We start from the raw sequence: 21,251 nt of genomic DNA on the forward strand, positions 1-21,251 counted from the left end.
AAATAAGACCACTATCTTTATTAACTCTATTAAGATATTAAATAGTAGAAAATGTTCTAGATTTTGTGAGATTGTCTTAGTCCATTCCTACATCTCAAGACGCATCTAAATCTGTAGGATTTATTTTTGCAGAGATTAATTTTTCCTGTTGGCATGGCTAAGTGTTATTCAGAAAAGGAAATATTTTATTTGTCACCAGTTAGGGGCATCCAAGATCTAGTCAAAAGTCCTACTTGAAAACTCACTGTGCTAAACTGAAAGGCTACTTTTGATGGCAGCATCATCTAGATCTGCTCCTCACAGCTAACTAGTTTGTTCAATGGTAAATCACTACTGATCAGAAGGTCAGAAAACCCAGATGTTCCCACAGCCCACAGGAAAGCTGAGACATTTAGAATTGCAACCTGCATCTTGAGAAAGTTCAATAAGACTAATGAATCAAAAAATACAAGTAGTTTTGAACATACAAAAGCCAGCTTGCTGTTTTCCAGTTAGCATATTTGAGCAATGTGTTAAAATTGATGTTATGTATCCCTGAGCTAGAGATTGCTATGGATATTTGCATCAGAAAATATTCAAAGCAAAGGCTCTCTCTCCTCAGACTTCCTCTTCAAGGCCTTGATCTGAAAAAAACTAAACAAGTGTACTAATTTAACCATGGTAATAGTCCAATTACATTCAACAGAATACTGATGTTTTGAAGCTTATCCTGCATTTAATAAGCTTTCACAGTACAAAAGTCTGCCTCAAACGCAGCTATGAATCAGAAGCTGTCCCAGTTTAAATCTGCTGCACATCGTACTCCAGCTCCTACTTTTTCTGGACCTGACGATGCACTCATACAGGCCTGATGGACATGAGAGTGCCACATCTCACTGCACGAGACCTGGAACGCCTCAGAGTTGCTCTGGCAATGCACTTAAATGATGACAAACCTCCTGTTCACTCAACTCACCAAAACGACCGTGTTGACGATGCTCTGCATCAGTACTTCACCCATAGCCCTACAACCAGAGTCACTTGTGTTCACACAACTGAAATCTAGAAGTTGAATACTGATACAATTTTACTATTACTTCCATTTTACTGAATTATTTTGTTGTCTTCCAAGTGGCTGGTTTTCAACCATTATTTCAATGAGTTAGGGCTGTTCAGCTTCTTCCATAGAAAAGATGCAAACCTTTTCAAGTTCAAAACTCAGATCACAAGCATGCTGAACTACCAAAGACATCAGCAGATCCATGGGACGCAAGCAACTGATGAAAGTATTGGGTGATTTCCCTTCTCTCCCTTACCCAACTTTTACTATTTGGCTTGATTTTTTGCAAGTCACAGTGCCGTCTTGCTTCTAGTTAAACACTCCTGCTGTTGTAAATCCCCCAGTGATCCAAAGCCTGGCTTTGAATGCAGCCCCCGTACTTCCAAGTCTCTTAAGTTACTCAGATACTTGTTGTTTGTAGTATAGGGACTGTATGTAACTCTAGCCTCACAAACTCTGGAATACTAAAGATGGAAAACAAAACATTGCAATGGTTTTATCAAATTCCGCATGTATAAGATACAATTTTAAAATTACCCTCAGCTACTGACAATACACAATACAGCCAATAGAATTGCAGGACCTGTTTTTACTAGTATTTAAAATAAAGCTGCAGTAAGTATTGTTTATTTTACACATGTATTAGAAGACTTGAAATCAGCTGCCATTTCCATTTGATCATGCAGAAGTACAACAACAGGAAAGCTGTTTTACAGGTAGTTTACTGCTTTCTTACTGTAGCATGGTATGGACATTTGTAATAGAAATTCTCATATAAATAGATTTTTCAGGTCCACCACAACATATTTACTTTAGTTTATCTGCAAATACAAAAATATTCTGCAAAATGTAAAAGAAATAAAGACAACAGAGAGCCTGAAAAGCAGATGACATTTTCAGAGGACACTAGTTTATCAGTATCTGAACTCCACTGAGTTTTTATAAAAGCAGAACTAAGCCATAGAAGATTTTAAAAGAAGTTATAAGTGTTTATATATTTGTATAAACACACACAGAGGTAAATAAATGAAGGTTCAAAGCAGTTTTGTCCAATAAACATAAAAGGCAAGGTAACTGTTGGCACAAATAATTAGATTAATGAAAGATGGTCTAAATGGACATCCAACAGCTTTTCAGAAAGACCTGCACCTCTATTGTATTTTAAAGGTCAATTTGCACTCCCTGGACTCATGGCCAAGCTGACTGTGAGGCATAAAGCTGCCTTGCATGGTAGCCACCTTAAGTTAATGTGATCTTCCTCTCCATAGAGCTTCCCTCATGGAGTTCAGTTTGATTCCAGTTTGAAATAACCTGCAAATGCCTCCTTGGAGCAAGGGATCACTACTTCAGTTCTACTCCTGAAGTTATCTGTGTACATATTTATAAGCAAAATATAACCATATATTTTATATATCTAGACAGAGTTGAAAGAGGCTACTGTTATACACAATAATAGATGTCTGCCTTTAGTACATTTCAAACTAGGGCCCTTTAACCAATTACTTACCAGGAAACTTTTGATCCTATTCACGTTTGCATCAATATCAACAAGACTATCTTAAAACTGGGATTACAACAGTAATTTATAACAACTGAACATCTAAACTTTTCACTGACCTCCTTGGGCAAGTAACAGGACCTTACTCACTCTGATTGCGTACAAAGAAAATGTATTTGTCCGACTGAAAGAAGCGAATGAGCCCTACGTGGCAAATTCTCCATCACTGTGAATCTTGATGAAACAGTCATTTACATGAGTGGAATATCTAAGGGTGAAAAAGCAAATATTCAGTCATCACCCATGTACCAGCTGCTCAGAAGACCAAGTAAAAAGTCAGTTCTCTTGCTGATAAACCAGAAAACACACACCTAACTACGATAATACCTTAAAACGGTTCGGTTTATATTCTGAAAGAAACTTTAAGGATTCACCAAATGACCTGTGGTTGTGACTCCAAACAGCTGATTTCTCCCCTCCAGAGACCTATTCTTTTACACAAGTTTCAACATTTTTTGAGATTATGAGCTGCAAGAGGGCAGCCACAGCAAGGAAGATTAATTATAAAGAAAGACTACTACAATTTGACATCAGTAACTTAAGACATTGAAAAAAAAAAAAAAACACAGTAAGTGTACGAAAACTTCAGGAGATCCATGGCCAAAGGAAGAGTTTGTAGCAAACAAGTTTCTATAAACTGTTACTGCTAAAAAAACCAGCCTTGGGAAAAACTTCAAAATCACCAAGTGTGAATGGCCAAGCAATCAGGCCTATATTCATTGGCTGAAATACCAAGGCATAAGGAATATTACATAAAAAAAAATGAAAAGGCATCAGAAATCTGCATCGTTGTGTATTAGTGATCAACATGGTAAGTTTTGAGTTTCTTGTTCAAAAACCATCTCCCACACAAAGATCAGACAGCAGTCAGTTCACTCGGCCAGTATTCCACCAAAATAGCCATGCACCCCTTCCAAAGAGTTGCCATGGAGCACTTCAGAAGTAGATCAACTATCATTATAAGATTATATCTATTTGAAGAATATTTCAGACAGCAGAAACTGCAGTGGAAGACGATAAAGTCTTATCCAATGGCCCAGGTAGCAGCAATTTCCTTTAAAGAAACTGCTGCATTTTCTGAAGGAATATGAAGAGTTTGTATAATGTTCTACAAGATGTGCTGAGCCCCTTTCCCATCAATTCATAATTCAGATTTATTTTCCTGAGAAGGAGCAGCAGATGACAACTGGGTGAATGGGCCCTACCCACACTCAGTAGGTACGTGATGGGCCTGAGGGAGCACACAGACACAAAGCTGAGCCATCAGCCAGCCAGAACTGTATGTAGATACAGGTTACATCATTCTCACCCACCATTTTACTGAAAATTCTTTCACAAACTTTTTAAAAGTTAAATAAAATAAGAAAAGAAAAAAAAAGTGTTTTTCTTTTTACAGTAGCCTCTTTTCTCAGTTTGCCTAAATCCACCCTTTGGTTTATTCACTCTCATGTCTTTCACATCTCTCCAAGCTCAGGTCATCTCTACAGGTTTTCCCTTCTCATCCCTCATCCACTTCTCTCTACCTCTCAAGTAACCCCAGCTCAAAGCCCTACACTTGGTAGGCACGACTTCAGGAAAGGTCATGCCTGGGAACCAGGTAACAGAAACACCGCTATTCCATCTTTTTTACCAAAAAGTAACTCTCTGATTCTCTCTGCTAAGAAAGACATTTTTGGAAGAAAAAAAGCTTTGTGCTTCACGTTCTCTACTAGGTGAGCTGGGGTTTGTAGCTCTTTCTTCCTGTTACCTGCTAGGAGCTTTGAACCAAAACTTTGTTAAGCTTTAAATGACTTTAATTCTGTATGAAAGAGGATATGAGCAGAAAATGAACTTGTAAGGATCATCTGCAAGGAAAAACAGTCAGGGAAAAGTGTTTCGCAGTGACCTCTCTTGCAGACTAGGTCAAAAAAGGATGAGTTGCAGGCGAATACCAGGTCACTCTGGAGTGGGAAAGCAGACAAAAGCTCTTAGGACCTTCCTCCCCCAAAACCTCATGAGCTCCACGTTTGAAGACACACCACACGAAATCATCTTGAAACAAAACAATTTCATCATTTGACTAGGACCCGCACTTTCCTACTTGCTGTGAAATTCTACTGTAGCATGTATAGTCATCTTTCTCTCTAGATAGAAAGCAGTGGCAGAACTCTTGAAGAGAAACAAAGCTTAACCAATATCATAAGTTTTGCACAGGAATAATTCTACACTGTACAAGCAGCGGCTGTTTTCAGGTTCTCCTTAGTTTACAAGGAAGCAGTGATTTTCAAAAGCTCGGAGCACAGGCGAAGACAGACTGAATGCTCTAGAGCAAAATGGGAAAACACCACATCAGAGCAGCTCCAGGTATTTCTGGTTTTTAGATTTACGAATTGCTGTTTCTCCTAGTCTTGTTCTAGGATGGAAGACACCAAGAGCATATTAAAAGGCTACGTTCTTATCAGAACTTCTAAAGACATATTTTACTTTGTATTAATAAAGACTCACCTTTAAAAGTTTGAAAGTCTATTTACAGTGAAAGTGACTGATGCTCTGAAATGATGTAACATTGGATTTTCCCACAGAAGCTGGCTGAAATGTCCTTCAGCACCTCAGAACTCTTAGTCTGAACTATCCAATCACCCTACATTACAACCCAATGGTATCTTTATCTCCTTTAAACTAAAAATCCCTCAAACATAAATAAAAGTCTTGATGTCTGCATACAAACTGTTAATTTCATAGTAAAGGACTTCATTTTGCTGTCCACAAAGCCATCATCAAGAACTCTCCCTTTTTAACACAGTGAAAACTTCAACAGTAACACTGCTCACTGCTCGTAATCAAAGCTTTTAAATGCAAGGTTTCCCATGGCAAATCCACAACCAATACTATATTTTTTCCTCTCACATGTATTCTACCTCACTGAAGAGCAGGAGTGAATTAAATTTCTTTCCAGAGTAACAGTGTTTCAAAGCCTACGCATTATGCTTATTGGAATTTTAAGTTAACACCAGCCTTCCCCAACATGTTTTGGCCACTAATGTTTTTACTAGTAGATAAATTAATCAGGAATGTTGAGAACACAAAGCTGGCTTTTTTTTGCCATTGGAAAATAAAAGCAAGAATAAAATACTGTTGAAGTAGAATCAATTAATTGCAAGATAATACAGAGTCCAAAAGTTACATCAGAGTATTCTCAGTCCTGCCAAATGCATCTTTACTGAAATTGCCCAGTAGAAAGAAGACGATGTATCATGCAATTATTTAAAGTGTACCAAACATTTCTACAGTAGGTCTCGGTTTTGCAACTGTAAAAGTGAAATATCACATGCACATTGCCATCTCATGAATACTACAGATACTTGTTTAAAATTCCAAGAATGTAACATCTAACAGAAAAATATGCAGAATCCACAGTAAATAAAATTGTGGTGAGATTTACAACATGAAAGCAGGAACTTTACATCTGAAACAGTCCAAAAATCTGCCTCAGATTCTCTCGTAGTAGTTACTATTTTTATGACTTGGCTGAGACTGCCTTTAATCTCTTTATTTAGGAAGAAACTGTAAGCTTGCCAACTCTAGCAAATGTTAAGTACTTTAGTAAATTCCCCATCAATATAGGTCGTGCATTCGAGGGAACAAGAATGTAGCAAGTTCTGCTCAGTCTCCTCCAAAAGGGATTTTGTAATAAGAGTGATGGGAGAAAGTGATAAACAACGTGGCTAAGCCCCTCTTTCAGCTCCATCCTACTCTCCAGACATCTGTCCCTACTTCATTGTGCTGTGATTGAGATGCTACGTGATGCAGCTCACCCAGCCTGCTGTATCCTACATCCCTTTTATCTGAGCAGGCAGGAGAGCACATGTATTGCCAATACTATCAGATCATAACTCTTCCATTAAAGTTCAGTGATAGTAGCGAAGTGAGTCCAGACAAATCAGCAAAAACCACAGGAAACCAAACAGATACAAAGATATCAAAGTATGACACAGGTATACAGAAACAGCCTATGCAGACTTTTCAGAGTCTCTAGCCTAATCGCCTAAACCCATAAATTCTATTCAGACGCAGAGTTTTGCTTTCAAAAAACTTGGCAACCAAAGAACAAAAATGTGTATTGTTTCTGAAGCTATTTTCGAACAAATGAATCTGCCCAAACAGCTTAGACCTCAAGTAATCAAATTTCGGTCATTTCTTCACTTTATCAAGCAGCACGTTCAACAGTCCCCAGCACCTGGGGTTATGGGAGGCGCCGGGTGACCCAGCCGGAGCCCTCCTCGCCCACCAGCCACCCCAGCGGAGCAGTGGCCGCCTCTCCCCGGGCTGAGGGCGGTGGAGCACCAGCCCTGCGGCTCCCCGCGGTGAGGGTCTCCGCGCTTTCGCGACACAGCCTCTCTGCGACCAGCCACCGGCATCAGCAGCACGGAAAGGACACCCAAGCACCGACCCTGCCGCTGCACAGACTGCCCCAGGGAACACGGGGAGAGCTCCCCGGCAACGAGGGGAGCCCGCTGGGCGGGAGCTGAGGGCACCGCATCCCCGCGGCGGTAAAGGCACCATCGACCGTGCAGAAAACCGGCCAGCACCCCGGCTGCCTGCATCGCTGGCAACGCACACGCAGCGCTTTCCAGCTACCCGGGGACGCTGCTGTAAAGAGGAGGGAAGGAGGGATGGGGGAAAGGCAAAGAGAAGAAGCCATTACCAGAGTTTTGTTCCCGTTCTTGCTGAGGGGGCCTCGGAAAACTCCCTTGATGTTGCGAAAGTGCCCGTTGCTGAGATGCGCGGAGCTGATGACAATGTAGTAGCACTCCATGGGGCCGGGGATGGGGCCAGGGCCGCCTCCCCGCCACCGCCGGGGCGCTCAGGCCGGCCTGGGCTCGGCGGGGAGGGCCGGGGCTGACGGGGCCCCGCGACATGTGCGGCACCGCCGGCCGGCTGCGGGAGGGGGGGGCTACAGCCCCTCAGGCTCGGCGCGGCGCTGGCTGCCGGGGGAGGAGCGGCGGCACGGCCGCGGCGGAGCCGTCTGAGCTGCCGCCTCTGGCAGGCATAGTGTTATTATAGCGAGCAGCCTTGCCGGTCGGCTGCACTGAGCCAATGGCAGGGAGCCACTGGGCTGATACCGAGAGCTGTCAGAGGAGGACATCTGTCACACGCCGCCTTCACCGCCACCCACAGCCCCCACGCCCCGCTGCCCCCGCCGCGGACGGGCCGACACCCCCCGCCGGGGAGGCGTCGGGACGGGTGGGGCAGCGGCAGGTAAAGGGAGAAAGGATGAAGCGGGGGCAGACCCGTCACCCCAACCGCAGTGAGCACCAGAGTAGGTGGGGTGTGTCCCCCGGAGGGGCTTCCCCCTTTTTTTTTTTTCTTTTTTTTTGGGGAGTCAGTACTGTGGGCGCACGAGTGCGGCTCCTCCAGGATTTGCGGGGGGAAGGGAGAGGCGCCCGGGGGTGCGCTGCCCCAGCTTCTGCCCTTCCTCCCTCCCGTCCTCCGAGCAACCTCGGAGCCTCGCCACCACACCCTTTCCTTTTTGTTATATGTATATTTAATGCATAACTCGGCAGACACCTTAAACCCGTCCAGGGCGGAGCAGTCCCCACGGCCCCCGTTCCCTCGGCTGCGCTCGTTAGTGGGATCGCCAACCGCGCCCCCCCCCTCCCCGCCGCTTCCAGCTCTTTTGGCCCGTAACGGTTTAATTGGGTGAAATCGGTCATTTCTCAGCCCCGCTTAGGGCAGGCTCCATCCCGCCCTTCGCTGGGCTGCTGCAGCCGGTGCAGCGACCCTTCGTACCGCCGCAGCTCATCCCCGGCGCATCCCGCCCGGCAAGCTTGAGAAAAATCAGGAGCGTGCTGGCAAAACTTCTGGGTCACGGCGTGTTTTCGGTGAGGATGGGAGGAGCAGCGGGGAAACGCTGCGGCTCCATCCCTCCCGGGGTGCCCGCATCCCTCCCGGAGTGCCCGGCGCTGCTTACCGACCCTCCGGCGGTCACTCCCGGCCCGAGGGAGCCGGCTCGGCCCCACCTGCCCAGCAGGGCTAAGAAGCAGCACCGTGGGTTGTTGCAGGCTCTGGCGCTGCCTCTGCGATCCTCACCCTCAGCCTTAATGTACAGATAATGTACTCACTCTGTTACATAAAGCCCCCCCAGCAAACTATGGATTAAAAACCATTAGGTACATCAGCATGAGGTAACTATAGACACCATACTCTTTCCCCATGACTAGTGGCTTTTTTTGGAGCAAACAAATCAGAACTAGCTTCCAGAAACAGAATTTATCACAGTATAAGATGCATTTAACAAAGATGTTCACATCCTTTTCCCCCCCACTAAGAGATCTAGGATTTGCAACTTTATCACATAAGACTTAAAACAATCTTAGCTAGCTCATCTTCCAACCTGCTTTACCTTTATTCTGGATTGCAAAAATCAAGATTTATGGGGTGAAATTCTAGTGCCAAAAGAGGGAGCACCTTAGAAAATAAGCCCAGAACCATGATGTAGCATCTGAAGATGTCTCTTTGTCAGCATTTACTGCTTACTGCTTTACCACCATCCTGTATTTTGTCCTCCAAAATAAAAAACTGCTTCCAGGAAATTTGTGGGACAAACACTTTCCTGGCAGAAATTCCTGTCTTTGCAGTTTGTATTGATGGTGAAGGAAGCCCCAGTTTATGAGAGGTGCCTTCCTCTGATAAGCATTTTCTATCATTACTTCCCTTCGTACACAGTGAACAGTAAATTTTGACAGCTGTCACTCTTCCTTCAGCATTTTCAGTACTTAGGAAGGAATCATAGAAATGGCAAAAGAGGAAAGTTTTGACAGCTGAGACACAGGTGAGAGATCAGAATTTGCTGCTTCTTGTTACAGCTAAAAAAAGAGGGTGAAAATGTGCACGCACATAATACCACCTTTTCTGCTTATGAGCATGTACTTGTACATCCAAAAATAACCAACAAGTTTATTACAGTGTAAAAATGAAGTTAATTCCATAAATATTTCATAAATATTTCATAGATTTTAACAATAAAGGACATTTAAGGCCAGTTCCAATTTCAGATGGGATCATGGGTGCAATTCCCTTCCAAAAATGTTGTAAGTTTAGGCAGGATAGAGTAATGAAAATATAAAGATTAACAAAAATACAGAAAAAAATGCAGTTCTTTTTTGGGAATAAATACATTCTGACTTGGACTAGAACAACAACTTTTTCCTCCTTCTAAATGTCAGGACCCTTCTGCCTGAGAGCACAACTCCTCACAAACAGCCTACTCCACACATCCACCATTTCAAAGAATAAGAATATTTTTCTCTGAAATATTCGCACTGACCATTTCATTACACATAGCTGACCCATTTAATTGCACCTACTACACTCATATATGGGCACTTTCAGAGTCGTACAGCTGCTTTCTAGCCTTTCAGAGATTTGCCAGCACTGCTTGCTGGCTCTTGTTAGAGTCCGAGGACCTGGGAAATGTCTTATTGTAGCAACAGAGAAATAATCTACTCCCATAACTCAAGCGTGAAAGGATCAATGTGTTTTGTAACAAATGACAGTGTCTGAACCAACTTTAAAAGCTGCTATATCTTCTGCTAATGAAGATTGTTGTCCTCTATTAAAGAAAAATAAAATACCATGAAAAAACTACATCTAAAGACCACTTGATTCCTACAAAGCACTCCATAAGGAAATGGCAAGTTGTACTAAATAGCACATGATAGGCAAAATGTGCATTTTCTACTCCAGCCTTTTTTGGCTGCATCTGTGATACTTTACTATTTCCAGGTTGTGTGTCTTCCTTGAATCCTTCACTGTACTTTTCCTGCCTCATTCTGTTTCTCTATTGTGATCATACAGACTCAAGATGCTTCTTCCTTCCCATTTTTTAAAAATCTTAATAAATTGCTTATTTCATCAGTCCCTACCTCCATGGCTTCTATATAACAGTAGTCTTACCTACTTCTGTCTCTGTCCTATTCCCCAGGGTATCTGAATTTTAAACTGCGTGTACCACTATTTTATTAAACTCTCTGCCATATAATCAGTGCTGCTGTTTAACTCGTTTACTTATTCTCCCTGATAATTTCTATTTGGAAAAATATTCAAGGAGTTGTTCCTGTATAAACTGCAAATATCAACGCAAGAAAGAGGCTATAGATTTGAGAGCCTTTCTGAAAAACCTGTGAACTAGAGAGCCAGTGAACAAATTACACTAATTCTCATATATTGTACTGTTTTTCTGCCTGTGACAATGCTCAGTATTCTACATTTTAATACTTTCTCATTCAAGAAACAATCCTGACACAATCCAGGAAAAAAAAAAAAAATATCAACAGTATAAACAATCCCCTTTGGTTTAACAGCCTTTAAAGCATGACACAGACTATGTGAATATATCCTGAGAAATAATTCACTCACTGCTGAAACACATCAATCAAGGCTCCAAAGAAATACCTGTGCTGTAAGTCACAAGAAACTCAACTCAGCTCCCATAGCAATTCTTATTGAATTCAATAAAACTCAGTTTATCCTAAGAATATCTCCCTGTAAGTAATCTGCTGTCTGAGACACACCTTTTTACTGTCTCCTACACTTTCGGTCTTCTTTTATTGCTTGCCTTTTTTCTTTTTTTTGTCACACAGCCTTGGATGATTTTCCAAAATTCAGATATCAGTCATTCTTGCCTTAAATGGAAAGAAAAACGCAAGTATCCTGTGTACCTTTTAAACGCCATTATAGTGTAGTACATGTTAGATGCTATATTACAACTGCATTCACTCATCAGCTATGGAGGTGGAGAAGGCAGCCTAATTCTTCCTCAGCACATCCTTCACCGTGTGTGAAGAGCATCAGAGCAGGTTCCCTAGTTCAACACATGACACAAGTAGAGCACTGGCTGGTATCACAAAAGCTCAGGAAAGGTAACAGTGACTCCGAGCCCCAGAACCTGCAGTCAAACTGTGGACTGTAGCCTGCAGGCCTCAAAAATCACAGGGAGAGGACTGTGAAGGCTTAAACCAATATTTCTGCTTGATACTCAAAATGGCAACAAAGATATGTTAACAAAGATATATTAAAACATGCTGGTGGTACTTGTTTGTTTTTTTTTTTTCTCCCTTTGCTCCCTTCAGCTCTCCAAAGCATATTATTTGATATCAGAGCTCCTGCAGAACAGCTCCAGTACGCAGCATTGTGGAGAGAGTTACCCCCTCCCTCTTTTCACGTATCCATAGCATCTCTGTCTATCCCTGAACAAATTCATGTGGGTAAGAGAGGCATATGCTCTCCTGCCCCTTCTATTTCAAATTACTAATACTACCAATGACTGCTTAAGGATACTATTCGGGGAAAAAAAAAAAAAAATCTATTGTTGCTGAATCAAAGACACTATTCTTCTTATCTTCCCTTCTTAACGTTTATGCTGCAGAATTTCCCTAACAGCTCATATACACTTCCCCCCATCCCTGAATCCCTCCTCAAGAAAAGTTGCAAATGACACTCTGAATATGAGGTGACATCAACAAGTAACTGATGTACCACAGAAGAGTTAAATAGCAGGAGACTTTTACAAAGGCTAGAAAAACACCTGAAGGTCCAGCCAAGGTGAAAAAAAACCCTGCAAAAGCAGCTGTTGCCCACTTCAAACACAAAAAGTACAATTTATACTGCTACATTAAATGATACAGCACCGTCTTACAAGCAAATCCTCATTCATACACACTTCAAGAGTGGATCTACATGAAAAGTAAATGGAGCCAGCGATTGGTAAATAAATCCTGAGGACAATCTCTGATGGAATTAGAGTTTCCTGACATCCACTCAAACCAAACATCTAAGTCAAAGCCAAAGAGAACAAAGGAAATCAAATTAAAATAGGTAACAAAACCTGAATCATATGATCTCACCAATAGCAATACCTCCATTCTTCACAGCTGACTGCTATACAAAATCTACTTTTCACAATCTAGCACAGCAGCGCAAGGAACAATCTTCCAGGGACAGCATTGGAAAACTCATTAAAAAAAATACATCCCTCCATAAATCAAAAAGCAAATGCACTAAGACCACAGAACAGGTGCACTTCTGCAGAGTCACCAGCCAAAACTCCCTAAAATCCAGCAGACAGGTTACATGGCTAGCACAATACTAAAGTCAACAAGATATTAACTCTATAAGCAATATCCAAAGAGATTCAAGCAGCCCTGCAGTGTCTTATACTTCTGTGGAAAGAGAGATGACTACATAATGTGCATAAAGTTGTGGGGTTTTTTTTCCACTTAATTTTAACCAGTTAAAACTTGCTCTGCTAAATAATACCACAGTTCAAAGGTACTTAAGAAATTAAAGGCTTTTAACAAAAAATAAGCAAGGCATTAAGAGAAAACCTGTTAAAAAAAAATAAATCCATGAATAAATGGGAAAACGGTACATGTTGAGATCTAGGGCAGCAGATAGGTTGTGGCCATTTATCAGAAGCAGATTATTTTCCTTGCTAACATCCACACAGCATTTTTCAGAGTTAAAAGATCTGGAGTCTAAACAATTGATCAAAAGTCTTCCACAGTTAGTAGGAAACTTCACCTTCAGTGAGCTTGGACTCATTTACTGAAGCAGCAGGTATTTCCATTGGAAGGAGTCCTGAAGTTCACCTCAGGACCTGGCATCAGCTCCACTGGGTGGTGGTAAAGAGATCAACCAGTTCAGGAGAACCGATAGCAGAAGATCTTAGAACACAACCAGTATTCATTCATCCATTCTTTCATGTATTGATTCCTTCTGTCTCTATATATACATATATATTTTTGTGTATGTGAACAGAACTAACTACCTATGTGTCCATACACAACACTGGAAATTTATATATTACTTAGTCTTTATGCCACAGTAATTAAAATGGGAACAAAACTATCTGAGGAAAAAAAATCCAGTGGTTAATATTTCAAAAAATTTCATTGAGTTCAATATACGGCACACTACTACAGTTTCCTTTTTCAGGTGATGTGTAATAGTCACAGAAAATAATGGAAATTAAATGAAAAAGGATGTGTTTTTTCCCTAATATTACACATTTCAGTGAGATCTAATTTTTAGAATGGGGATGTTTGGCATCATCTGAAAATCAAACTCTTTTGCAATATTTATAGTTGCAGCCTCCCAGTTCAAGACACCATAAATCACATCAGACGTTAATTGGCTCACTTGCACAGGACATTTGTTCTAACAATACCAAAACACAGCAGAATCTTAAGTACACACTGAGGAAGGGCATTTCTAATATTCTATAATATGACGTATTGCCATGTACAACTTAGATCCTACCCCTTTATACCACAGCTCATATAAGGAGCAGGTAATAGTTATGTACATTTATAATCAAGGAGTTTGGTTTAAACCCCCAGCAGCAGAGAGGTCAGTGATCACAATTAGGGCAGCCTCAGTTTTACCCTGTGGACCCTGGTACACCAAACTGCTCTGCACCAAACTCTCACCTCCCAATTTTATCTGAATAGACTTTTATGGTTAATTTACATTTTTTTTTACTGTACAGCTCAAAATGGCTGTAGAACTCACCCCATGAACATTCATGAGCTGCATGATACATCACAATAATAATTTTAAAAGCCCACAATTTTTATGACTTATGATTTAAATACAGGTAGATACATGCAGTACAGTAATAATCTTGAAATACTCATTATGGTCTGAGTGGTGCTTAACACTATCAACTTACTGTGTGAAAGGCCCTGTTTACTCGTTAGAACAACTACATTTTTTTCCTTAATAACTGACTTACCAACCTGTCTGCTGTAGCTAAAGAATATTACAAATAGGCATGTTAAAAATGCTATCAAAATTATTTAATTCAGCCTTCAAAATACTAATAACTTACGTGCTTAATTAAAGATAGCAATATCAAAATAGCTTTGAGCATATTATAGATTACTTGCCTGAAAAATTTCATTATAGGGAAGTCAGTATTGTTCCAAAAATAGAGAGAATTTCCAGAGCCCAACATATAATTTTTAGCATTTTGACAATTAAAAGACGTCTACATAATTCATTTAATTAAGTAAAAACGTACTCATTAGCTCAAGCTATATGAATCATGTTCAGTTTTATCTAAATGTACATTTTCTTCAGTATCTGTAGAACTATGTAAACAGAAGACAAGGCAGAATACTATTAATAGCAATATCAAGGCAACCACCATGGGTAAGCTGAAAATCCATGCCCAAACAGCAACACGAGCAGTTGTTTTTCATCCAATTTTTGAGTTGCCTTGGAGTTAATATTGCTCTTGCATTGCTGAACCCTGAATTAAGAGTCCTTATCTCCAACATGGAAAGGAGGATATATTGTTACTTTTAATGACTACACATTAATTAAAATAATATGCATTCTGACCTTCTTTATTCACTATTTGAGAGGAAAAATGTTTATGTATTTTCAAGATTTTTCTGCTCTACAGCTATGTTCATGTGGTCCTTCAGACCAACAGTTTCAGGTGGTAAGTACATGGACAGGGCCACCAAAAAGAAACCCTTTTCAGTTTTAAAAGGCCATCTTCCACTTCCTTCTTTGCATAATCGTGACACAGTGTATTCATATATATCTTGTTAGAAGCTTAATCTTCTACTTCATTATTGCTACGTACAGTCCAATGTCACTTGACACACTTCTATAATGGCATGTTACGTTCTCTCCACACAAACCTGAATTTAACGCAGGATATCTATTAAAGATACTACAAACACTCAAAATCATGCATATTTACCTTTACAGAATTTCAACAAAATTTCAACACTGACACCTCCTAAATATAGTAAATTATCCTTAACATTGGTATTTCCATTAGAACCAATTACCTCAATGCATTTGAAATGGAAGAAGAAGAAAAGAAACTATAAAATATTTTAAAAGTCAAAACAAAAACAAAACTCTACTATTCTCTGAGAACGGGTCCGCTGTGTACTTTTATACAGGAAAATGCCTTTACTGTAAAACGAAAACATTAAAACAAAACATGAAGACGAAAAAACACACAAAACAAAAACCAAACAACAACAAAACAAAAAACCACAAAAACCCCCCACCAAAACAAAACAAACAAACCCAAACCAAAACAACAACAGCAGAAAAAAAATCCACACTCAAATTCTCATAAGTCTGGAAGAAATACGGTATGTTTAAACCTGCTGATCTGGAATTAGTTTGAAAACAAGAAAACCCCAACGCTGCGTCTTTTGAAGTAGATCTTGAGATTTGTATCTTGTATTTATTAAGACTGAGCCTGGTAGACTCCACCACTGTTAGGATGGTCCTTCATCCCTTACATCAGGGGTGTCAAACTCATTTTCAGTAGCAGCAACATCAGCCTCGTGATTCCCTTCAAAGGGCCAAATGTAATTTTCTATAAATATAAATGCAGGAGTAATTACATTTATACAGTCCTATAATTACATTTGGCCCCTTGAAGGGAACAGCGAGGCTAATGTGGACCCCAGTGAAAATGAGTTTGACACCCCTGCCTTACATTATCTAAACTTGCCACTTTTAAATGTTGTCACTGCTACACTTTTGTCAGTTCAAAATCCCCATCAATTATGCGACCTAAAATAATCTTCCAGCTTTTCACTTTACAAACACTCTTGCAAGACACTAAAGTCCCTGTACCCCCTCCCTCTCCTTCCCCCCCATGCTTCCGCTGGTAAAGCTTTATCATCATTACTTCAATTCTCCAATATAAATTGATTCCTTGAGCTTCCTAGTCATTTTTTAATATCTTCTCTAAATTCTCGCCACTCACTTTCCAGAGCAGAAAATTCTCTTATAAAAGTATATTTATATCCAAATGACCAAAAGTGTAATCTACTTGCAGGCAGATTATATTTAAAGATCATCTCTTAAAGACAGCAATTTGAGTTCTTTGGCTGGATATTCACCTCCATTATGTCCTCCACGTTACTTTCAGAAAGCAAAACATGGATTAGTTTCGTAATAACACCATGAAGGCTGAAAAGCAGGAGTTGTAACAAAATTGTCTCACAGAGAGACTTCAAGAATAAAAATAATGTTCAGGGGACGCCACTGCAAAATGAGATCGAATACAAACATGTGGGGCACACGTTTCTTATATTGCTGTTCCCTGATAGTCTCCTTGGTCTTCCTTGTGTGATGCTTGTTGAGGGTTCCTGGAAAGGGCTGAGGGGACACTCCAGTCTGTCCCCACACTGTCCCTTCAGGGCTGCTGAGCCCCTGTGATCCCTCACATTGGCACCCAACTCCTCACACCCACCATTTGTTTTCCTTATTGCTTAATTTCCAGTAAAATCAATTCTTTGACTGTAACCGATGGTTCATTTTGCAAAATGTTTTGTTATCATTTCTCATCTGCAGTTTACTCACCCTTCATGTGAGGAACTAATGAGAAAGCTGAGAGAAACTCAAATACTATCTGTATTAATTTATTAGCAGGAAGCCAATTTTTGCGCAACATTGCAACCGTGTATTTTGGATTTAACAGCGCATTCCTCGAACTGAAGGCTAGCAGCAAAGTAAGTGGATTTTGGACAAAGCACTTTCTGACCTCATGAAAACAGCAGCAGGAAACTAACTCCAGCAGTCAAAATTGGATCATAAAGATGAAAAACCATATATGTTTCTGGTCTTTAAATTGCTACTCTACAGAGTGATAAGAGACATCATATAGAACCTTATCAGGATTTAATTTCCTAACAGAAATGAGAAAGGAATGTGCAAACCCTTTCCTTATGTGATCTAACATTAGATTGCAGTACATGATAAAACTAACTTAACAACAGGCGTATACCTAAGGAAGATAAAATTCCATCTCTTCTTCCTGAAGATGCTTTCTATACACAAACACATTCAAAAATAGCGTACTTCTGGTTTGCTGTGCATGACTGTGTTCTCTAGAAAATGGTTTTTGGCAAAATCTGCTCACAGTTACTGTGTCTTTTTAGTGCTTCTGTAATGATACCTTGTAAAATGCTTGTAGTATACCAGATTTATGAATTAAACCTGTCAAAGTATATGTAGTACAAAAATTTCATTGATAAATTTCTTTGTAATTTAAGTCTTAACTACAGTCTAACTGTATCATAAAAGCTCTATACTACAAGCCACCACTGCTATATGAAATATCTCTGTTTTGTATGTATTTGCATTTTGCACATGAACCGTTTCTTTGTCATTCTGCATCTCCTCACTGACTCTTGTACCTTAAATCATATTCAAAAATTCGCCCCTATTTTATTACATTCCTAATCTCTGCCAGGTTCCTTCTAGATCAACTTGGATTTTGAAGGGACTCACTGTGACCAATACTGTCCTTTCCATCAAGAAAATTAGTAAATTCTATCGCAAATCTTATACATTTCATATTGCCACATATTTACCACAGGAACAACACAAAAAGCATTTACAAATGATGCAGGCATGTTCAGCACCTCTGTGTGGCCTCTGGGAAGAGCAGAGACAAGTAGCAATTTGGGAGCACCTCCTCTGCTGTGCAATGGGCAGCACTTTAGGATGGGTGGCTGTAGGAAAAGACGGCTCACTCCCTCAGCTTTGTCTTTTCCTCTGGTCTACAGTTTCACCTCCTAGTGTTTCTAATCTAATTCCAAGATCAAAATCTGAAATAGTTGTTATAACAGTCAGAACGGGATTATTTACTACTCTAACTATAATGTAACACGTGCTCTTCTCATTTTACAGCACTACTAGTACCATTAAGAGGAATAGTTTTCTATGGTCATCTTATATTATTGTTAGGTAATTAAAAACAGCTAATTATTAATAAAATGCAGTAACATATGTATTCCTAAACCCTCTAAGGCTGTCTCTATCCTATCTTGTTCTAACAACAAAAAAAAAAAATCATCACAAAAAGCATTTATAGTATATACTCATCACATAACTTCCTAAAAATGTCTTAGTGAAGGTGGCGTGTGGAGGTTTGGTGTTTTTTTTCTCCTCCACATCTATCGGATGACGAAGCAGACAGGATTTCCCACATTTATCTACAGTATGTCTTCTGTGTCAGTCTGTTATGTGACTCTGCAAAGCATAGTATATACCTTGGGTGTGTGCCAAGTCTGCTTGGGAATCCAGACTTTCAAATAGCTCTTTCTGCCACAACCAAAATCATCCGACCTCACGAGCATACAGAGCAGACTATACTGTTAAACACATTTTGGCGTGAAAAAGCATCAGCTAGGAAAGTTTCAGCAAAGCCTGACCTTTCCTTGGACATACTTCAAGACTTACCATAACGTTATATTCCAATAATAGAAACTCCCCAAATGAATAAGCTAATATTTAAATTTTACAGATATCACCCTAAGGAAAATTTTTAGCTAAACATTAATGACATGATTGCCTAATGGGCATAAGCAAAATGTTGGGAAAGAGGAGTGTTTGGATAAACCAGCTACGATTAATTTTTCATTTAATTTTTTTCTCAAATATAACATGCTTCTGGAGATCATACTTAGTGAACATACTCGTGGTTCCAGGCCCACACAATATTTTAATTCCATAAGGTGCGTGGGAGGCTTTTTAAAATCCACATAATTTTGTGTTATTTTTTTTTACATGTTAAATTATTGTCATCAGATGGAGGGGAAATTAAACATTCTGAATATGTTAAAAGCCTCGGTCTTCTTGACTCCTATTACCAACTGCTAACTACTGCTAAAACTCATCCATTTTTGGAACACGAACAACCTTGATAACATCAGATGAAGACAAAATAAAAATAGAGCTTTGGCAAAGCCTGTGAATTGAATTCCGGTATTTCAGAACACCGTGTAAAGCTCTTGATTGCCTTTGCAAATGTATCTCCCTACATTAATATTGCAGCTAACTCATTTCCTAACTTTCCTAAGAGCAGCCAGAACTCTGGTCATGCCAGAAAAGGGAAGTACTAAATAAAATCCAGACTATGTAAATAGCTGCGATTTGGGTTTTGTTGTTGTTGTTGTTTTTTTGGTTTTGTTTTTTTATTTTTTCTTTTTTTCTTCCCCCCCCCCCCCCCCCCACCCCAATAATAACCAGGAAGACAGTAGGATGACAGGAAAGATTTTGTCAAAATTATTCCTAAGCAGCCTTCTAACTAGTTTTCCTGTCTTTTTTGGCACTATATATATATATAAAGTTTCCTTCTCTCTCCTTTTTCTGAGGACGGTAAGAGCAATCTTCATCACCTTAATATTTGGTTTTTAAGATGACTGGACTTAAACCACTTCCTATATGTTATGTTTTCTTTCTTTCTTTCTTTCTTTCTCTTTCATGTGAATATAAAGTCCTTATTTTGACATATGGTCTTACATACAGCATTTGGATTTTATCACTGTTCAGACATGCAGTAAAATAAAGATGGTTAACGAGCAGCAAGCTTGGGTTTTGCTGTCTGGGTCCTGTTTACAGGACATGATCACGCATCTGATGCATGGAGAAGAGGTCCCTGGAGCGCAGCCTTACACAGCTAGGGAAATTCTGGGCTGTTGAATAGGACGGGGCTGTCTTGACCCTACATGTCTTCACAGGACGTGTTGATACATACAAAGTGGCACCCATGTTTTTCACAATCCCTCCAGCGGTATTCAGAGCAAACGTGTTCTGCACAGACCTTCAGGAGGACGATGTGACTCCCATCACCTTCACGTCACAGAGCGCACAGCTGAAAAACTCCACTTCACAAATACGGCTGGCTGAGCACAAAAACCTTCACTCCAAGTGCTCCAGCTCCTGTCCTCCATGCTGACACTTCCCTATCTGCAGCGCACTGATAAAGGCTCTGCCAGACCTCAAGCTCACGCTTCCATGAGGCAATGTCACGGGTGTGATGTCACAAGAAGGCAGATTATTACATATGCGATATACACATGACCACTTCCCCCCACCTTTTACAGATGGAGAGTTGCCTGAGGTCAGGCAAACAAACTGGGAAAGCTGCAGGGCATGATTGTGTTTCCTGACCATGGTGGGTGGTGGGACAAGTGCTGTCCCTGGGAGGAGTTGTGCTGGGACAGTGCTGGGGGCTCCAGCCAGTGAGCAGCACTGCCAGATACACCACAACCATCTCCACCGTGCAGCCAAGGACATCTGTCTAACTGAAAAGCCACCGCACAGATGACTGTCCTGCCCTCAGGTCCCAGCTGGCTCTCCTGTGACAGCCATGGTTAGACAACACACACACGATGATCTCAGCCCACCACAGCTCCTCAGCTGAGTTCTTGTATATCAACATGTTAAAAACAGCGATCAGGAACACCGGGAAGAGGCACATGTAGATTTATATGTAGACAAGAGTGATTTATGCTGATGTAGGTACAATAAAATACATTCTGATACGTTTTATGCAAAATTCTTTACTAGCCAAAATCCTACCAGGTCTAGTAAAGTAGGTACATGGTGTCAGCAGCAGGTCCATCACTCAGATGTGGTGCTTCACAGGGTGAAGCTGTAGCCCTGATCCACAATTAAGGTGGAAAGACACAAAGCAAAATTCTGCTTTCTTCTGCTGTGGAAAATGAGGCAGAGATCCAAAGAGGCATTTGTTAGCCCTTCCTCCCTCCTCTTGGATTATTTTTGCTGATTTATCCTCTCTCCATGGGGTATGGATGTACTAAAGCCTTTCTGCTGATTAAG

The 21,251-nt window shown here is 40.5% G+C and overlaps 1 protein-coding gene across 3 annotated transcripts in view; it reads right to left on the bottom strand.

The window, feature by feature from the left end:
* ZNF804A (zinc finger protein 804A) overlaps window positions 1-7,832 on the bottom strand; it is a 152,133-nt gene extending 144,301 nt beyond the window's left edge. For all 3 annotated transcript variants that reach the window (XR_011740036.1, XR_011740035.1, XM_065840285.2), the window contains exon 1: window positions 7,282-7,832. Coding sequence is in view for 1 of the 3 variants with exons in the window: in XM_065840285.2 (XP_065696357.1) it covers window positions 7,282-7,392 (111 nt within the window). In the remaining 2 variants the exon portion in view is untranslated. The remainder of the gene's footprint in view (window positions 1-7,281) is intronic.
* Between the last annotated feature and the right edge of the window lie 13,419 nt (window positions 7,833-21,251).

Source organism: Patagioenas fasciata, chromosome 7 (genome assembly GCF_037038585.1).
Source record: "Patagioenas fasciata isolate bPatFas1 chromosome 7, bPatFas1.hap1, whole genome shotgun sequence".
NCBI classification, from domain to species: Eukaryota; Metazoa; Chordata; class Aves; order Columbiformes; family Columbidae; genus Patagioenas; species Patagioenas fasciata.